The 5,695-nt window shown below is 43.4% G+C and overlaps 1 protein-coding gene across 2 annotated transcripts; it reads right to left on the minus strand.

The window, feature by feature from the left end:
• Positions 1-325: 325 nt before the first annotated feature.
• On the minus strand, positions 326-3,834 carry LOC135101416 (ankyrin-1-like). Of its 2 annotated transcripts, none has more exons than XM_064005349.1 (6): positions 3,522-3,834; positions 3,260-3,361; positions 2,830-3,138; positions 2,454-2,669; positions 2,210-2,290; positions 326-2,054 (listed from the first exon to the last, which is right to left on the minus strand). In XM_064005349.1, exons 1-6 carry the CDS (start codon positions 3,555-3,557, stop codon positions 1,284-1,286), a joined length of 1,515 nt encoding a protein of 504 aa, XP_063861419.1. In that variant the 5' UTR covers positions 3,558-3,834; the 3' UTR covers positions 326-1,283. The 2 variants fall into 2 exon arrangements, with proteins under 2 accessions (XP_063861419.1, XP_063861418.1); XM_064005348.1 differs by having other exon boundaries at positions 926-2,054; positions 2,210-2,320.
• Positions 3,835-5,695: the final 1,861 nt, after the last annotated feature.

Here is a 5,695-nt window from a genome sequence, read left to right on the forward strand (position 1 = left end):
ATTTTAAATACACGAATATATCAAGTTACATGCGTCTGCCGTTCACTCTGGCTCACACATGTATATAGGGAGGTGTGGGAAGCCTGTGCAGTGCGGAGAATGGCAGCATAGTTATCCCTACTTCACAGGAATGCAGCTTACCTTTGACAGCAGCACACATCATGTACACATTTTGTCTCTTCCATTTGACTTCTTCCTAGGTGTCGATGTCACAGGAAGAAACATTCTGAATGAAGTTTATTCTTGAAAAATAACAGTTTTCTTGAATTCTAGGATAGCTAATGTTACCGCCAGCAGGCGGCGAAGGTTGATTCAGACCCACACGATGACACGAATCATTTATTGAATCCGATTGAATCCGCTTGAATTCGCTTGAATTCGGTCAAAACCTGAAGACATACATTAATGATCATAGACAATATTCTATATGAATAATTTGTGTAATACAGGTATGATTCTGCGCGTTACTTATAGGATAATGTACTATTACACAGACAGTTGTTACACTTACGTGTTTGGGTCTTGGGGTAATCGTTAAGTAACGTGCACGCCCTTTCTGACAGGTGCTCCAGGTAGGTCTATCTACTTCTGTCTCTGCACCGACACACGTCCTCCCTGCACGAGTGTCCTCAGCAAAGTGTCTCTATCATCCTCACTCTTCAGTTACTGCCTGTGTTCCTACCCTGTCCATCGTTATCCATTAGCGACGGCGATAAGGCCGGCCTCATCTTAGCCTCATGTCATAACAAGTATCCTTCATCTCCGTAGAGCAACACTACCTCAACACCGATCGTACAAGAAGTTCGCTGACTTAGGCCTCATCTTGGTCCTCGCCCTGACCTCCAGGTCCTTTCCTTCCTCATTGACTCGCTTGCACAACAACAACTTCTTTCACCCGCTTGGCGGTAACAGCTAAAGATTTTTTTTCTTTCTTTCACATTTTGTATTTAGTGAGCATTCAACCACATGTTTCATAAAATCGCAACAATAGATGCAATAGCTGCATGTATATTCATAGTACAAAGTTCTATAATAGTAAAATACACAGACGTACAATTTGTGCAACACACAACAAACATTTATATCCAGAAATTGGGATACTGCCTCGACGCAAAATATATGTCCTGCATTATAAAATTCTGCAAAGCTAATTTTAAGATTCCACAGTCTCTGCAGCAGCTTTCCCTGGTGACCACGGTGTCTTGCACCTCACGCGCATACTTAACGCTCTCTTTGGTATCAGATCAGCACATATGTAAATGGCGGAAGCACAACCAGTGAGCTCACGCGTTGGCCTCAGGTCTTGGGTTAAAGAAGAATCTTTTGCTGAAGCCAATGTTGGTAAGGGTAGGCACCACACCAGGCGCGAGCTTGCAGTACTCAGCGAGGAATGTCCTGTACAACTCGTCGAAGTCCTTGTGGTGAGCATGGTGTGCCAGGGTGCGGCACAACGCCTTGGTGAAGGGCGTGCCGTCCCTGGTGAAGGTGTAGTTGGTGAAGCCTCCGCTGCTGGAGTGCACGCACACCACGTCCCGCAGCGGCTCATCTAGTCTGCCGTGTTGAGGAGCTGCGTCGCTTTGGATGTGGTTCTCTCTGTATTGGCCGTGGCACAGATCCCACAGGAACACCTTGGGCTTGTCCTTCAGGTGAGGGCACTGCGAGTCCTTGAAGAGGTCGAGCACCCACTGAGTGTGCAGGAGTTGCATGTCGCTGGTGAGGAATTGTTGCCTAGACGTGCCGTGGCTGGAGATGACGAAGACGAGGCACGCAGCCTGACGCACCTCCTGCATGTCCCGCAGCCTCGTGAGCTCCTGCCTGGTCTGGTCAGCAGTGAGGGAGAAGTGAGTGTGGCCGGTGTAGCCCATCTTGCTGAACACGCTGGCCACGTTGTGGGCGTCAGCTTCGGAACCGCCAAGGTGCAGGTCAGGGCGATCCTGGAAGGCGCCGTAGTTCAGGACACACACGTAGCCGGGAGAAGAGTCGTTGGTCTGGTACACGTCATGTCCCCCAGCCACCGCCTCAGAGGGGGCCACCTGCAGCCTCAGGGAGCCCATCTTTTCAACGAAACGACATTGGGTTACAACTCTGAACGTGTGTGCTTGCAGAACTGCTGAGAACATTGCTTTCAAGGTGTTACTCTTGTCATGTGTTAGGTCAATTTATAAATGACAAGTATTCAGGCGAGAAGCAAAAACCCACAGGCACCTACCGGCAGCTGGCAGAGAGTGGCGCTGCGGCCTTCCAGTGTGGCAGAAGGATCCGCCTTGCCGGAGTCTCCCGACGTTGGCGGCTGTCGTAGAATGGTGTCTGTTAGTGCTGCCTGTCGCGGGTTTCACACATGAGGTGCTAACGTGAATTGTCTCTCCACTAAGTGCTAGACGATATCATACAAGTGACGTTAATGAAACAATCGGTCAGGTATATACAGGTACGCAAATAGTTCCATAATTCACCTTTGCGGCGCTAATCTTTCCAAACATGGGGGCAATCTGCTGATCCCGTCCCAGGGCACGGGCCAGCTGGCGAGCAGTGGTGACCTGCAACTCTCGCACCAGCGCGCCGCCCACCACGCCCCCGGCGTCCAGGTCAGGGTCAGCGCCCACACTCAGCAGATCTTTGATCTTGACATTGTCCCACTTTAGAACCGCGTCAAACAGCGGCACACAAAGCTGAAATGTTTCGTTGTTTCATTAAAGATCTTCAAAACGAAATATTACCTCAGTAATTCAGTGAGGAGATTAATTCCTAATAACAAAAATAATTACCGCTGTAACAAGAACCATTAATTGCATTACTTTGACTTGTCTTGTACGGGACCCGCTGGCTTACCCATTGTTTGAAAGTGTAGCCAGAGCGGTCACGTTTGGTGATATCCAGGAAGGGGTCACGCAGCAGCATACTCAGCACCTGGGTGTGGCCCCTCCTGGCCGCCAGATGAGCCGGCGTGTTGCCGTCCGCGTTGACAGCGTTGGGGCTGATGAACTGCATCATGAAAAGCGCCACGGACACCTGGTTGTGTTCTGCTGCCACGTGCAGCAGTGTGCTGCCGCGAAGTACACTTGGTCCCGTCTTTTGCAACAGCTGCTGCACGCTTCTCAGGTAGCCGTCTCTCGCTGCACTCACAATTGCTTGTCGAGCCTGAGTGGAGCAAGACTGTGATCGGCGATGGAACACGCGGCGGTGTTCAGAACACTGCATAAAGCAGTGATGACATTTTGTAGAGGTACTCTATATCAGCACAAATTACACGTGTATTCACCTGTTTCGCTGTCATGTTGGCGTGATGCGAGTGTTTCTTGTGGTGGATGGGCGTAACGATCCCGCTGCTCTTCTGGGCCCCGAGGTCATGCACAACGACCGCCTGTTGCGCCAAACACAATCCATTAGAATATAACCCTTGTTCACACAACAGATGGTCTAGCAATGGTCGCTGTATACAAATGGGATGAAGGATTGGGACAGCCAGACACTCACGAGGAGTGGGTGTCACAGTTTCCAGCCTCCCCTGCCCCCAAGCTCACCTGAGGCGCGACGGAGGTAGCAGTGCGTGGTGCCATTGTGGTCAGTCACGTGACGCAGTGCCACACCAGCAGCCTTATCTTGTCTCTCGTAGTTGCGTGCTGCAGTTATTAATGCCCTTCTCTCTCTCTTCCTCTATTTCAGCTTCCACAAGTAACGAACGGTAACCTTTAGCCAGGAAGTTTACTGACGGTGAAAGTCTGTCTCGTTTATATTTTCAAACCACGTGGTGAAGATTCCAGTTGCGTAAGTTGTTACTGTTTCTTTAACAGTTATGCTGCTGTGTCCTCTCTGAGCACGGCCTGGTCCGTGAGTGAGTGTAAGCGATTGGTGCCGCGCTTATATGGCCGCGCCAACCACCAGCCACACAGGCGAGTTGCAACGTGTGCCAGGCAGCCCTTTCCCTCCCGCCCCCCCGCACCATGTGACGTAGTCGTGACGTAGCTTGCACCGCGCCACACGTTCTTGCCTGTCGCCTGACAGATGAATACGCACCCAAACACTTTCTCTGCCTCACTTCTTTACGCATCCCTCGTTCAAAATTTCTCAGCAAGGTTATGATCAAGCCTAGACATCATAGTCTCGAGCGGAAAACAATGTTATCTTCCTCTGCGCTAGATACCTCAAGTAAAGTCAACTCTGACAGTCAGTGATTTGCCCTCAAGTCCGTGCCAGCTTTCAGGAATCGGTTCCTGCATTACTACAGGCTCATTCGATATCAACACTCGAGGTTAAGAAACTAATGTAGAGGCAGCAGAAGTGATATTATCCTACCTCGGATACTTTTTACACATTTTTTTTCTGACAGTATGTACAGCGCCGCAGTCTCTCATGCTTCCTGAAAATTTGATAAGTTGCTTATACGATATTTGGGCGCTTTCTTTTTAAAAGATGTGGCAGTAGAGTACTAGTAATTGTTATCTAGCCTACTTCCTTACTTAAAGGAGACATATTGTGCGTATGTTACATATTCTGTTCTCTTCATAAGAACGGTGCATAGATAATAATGTTTAGTGAACTGATTAATAATAATAATAATAACAGTAATAATAATAATTATGATAATAATAATAATAATAATAATAATATTATTATTATTATTACTATGATGATGATGATCATCATCATCATTAATCTGTTCATTACATACTATTATGAATGCACCATGCCTAGGAGGAGAAAAGAATATTGAATATACGCCCAATTCGTCTCCTTTAAGTAAAATATCTCTATTATCAGGCCTTTTTTTTTTCAGATATTGAAATTTTTTCATATTTATAATGACCTGTAGAAACACAAAATATTTTGTGATCAAGAAATTTCTCTCTAAAATACAAAATTCTAAATTATGAAAAGCAAAAAGAAATATTAATATTGAAAGTTTATGTCAATCAAACAAGTGTGGATTTTTACTTTTTTAACTTTGTTCTGAATTGAAATGTGGTCAAAATTCGATATTATTATATAAATAATAATATTACCCAGACCTGGAAAAAAGAATTTTTAGAAATTGAAAAAAATGCCAGTTTAATTTTGATTATTGAAAAGTAAAAGAAAAATATTGATATGGTAAAGTTATTTCAATCAATAGAGTGATTTTGCTTCCTAAACTTTGTTTAAATTGAAAAATGGTTCTAATTAAATATTATTATCTAAGCACCGTTCAAATGAGCACTAAAGACTACTTAATATACCCGCAATGTGTCTCCTTTAGGTAAAGAGCATACTTCTATTGTCATAATTTTTTTAAAGATTAGTTTTAAGGAAAGCACATTACTTTTTTTGCGATTAAAAAAATTATCTGCAATCAATAGAATTTCAAATCACGAAAAATAAAAGAATATATATATATATATATATATATATATATATATATATATATATATATATATATATATATATATATATATATATATATATATATATATATATATATATATATATATAATTACTCCACATATATGTATATATATATATATATATATATATATATATATATATATATATATATATATATATATATATATATATATATATATATATATATATATATATATATATATATATATATATATATATATATGTTACAGTCAATACCTGAATCCAGACAATTTGTAAAGTGACTTATTTTTTCAGGCAATTTGTGAACTGCCTAACCTAACCTAACCTAACCTAA

The sequence above is a fragment of the Scylla paramamosain genome, chromosome 6 (assembly GCF_035594125.1).
Source record: "Scylla paramamosain isolate STU-SP2022 chromosome 6, ASM3559412v1, whole genome shotgun sequence".
Lineage (NCBI taxonomy): Eukaryota > Metazoa > Arthropoda > Malacostraca > Decapoda > Portunidae > Scylla > Scylla paramamosain.

What these genes read in the sequence shown, in the direction of transcription:
- LOC135101416 (XM_064005348.1), bottom strand. Translation starts at nt 3,557, where the DNA reads ATGGCACCACGCACTGCTACCTCCGTCGCGCCTCAG. An exon ending in CCAACATGACAGCGAAACAG is followed by an intron (nt 3,139 to 3,259) that starts GTGAATACACGT and finishes TGCTCCACTCAG; the next exon opens with GCTCGACAAGCAATTGTGAG. An exon ending in CCACTCTCTGCCAGCTGCCG is followed by an intron (nt 2,055 to 2,209) that starts GTAGGTGCCTGT and finishes TTCGTTGAAAAG; the next exon opens with ATGGGCTCCCTGAGGCTGCA.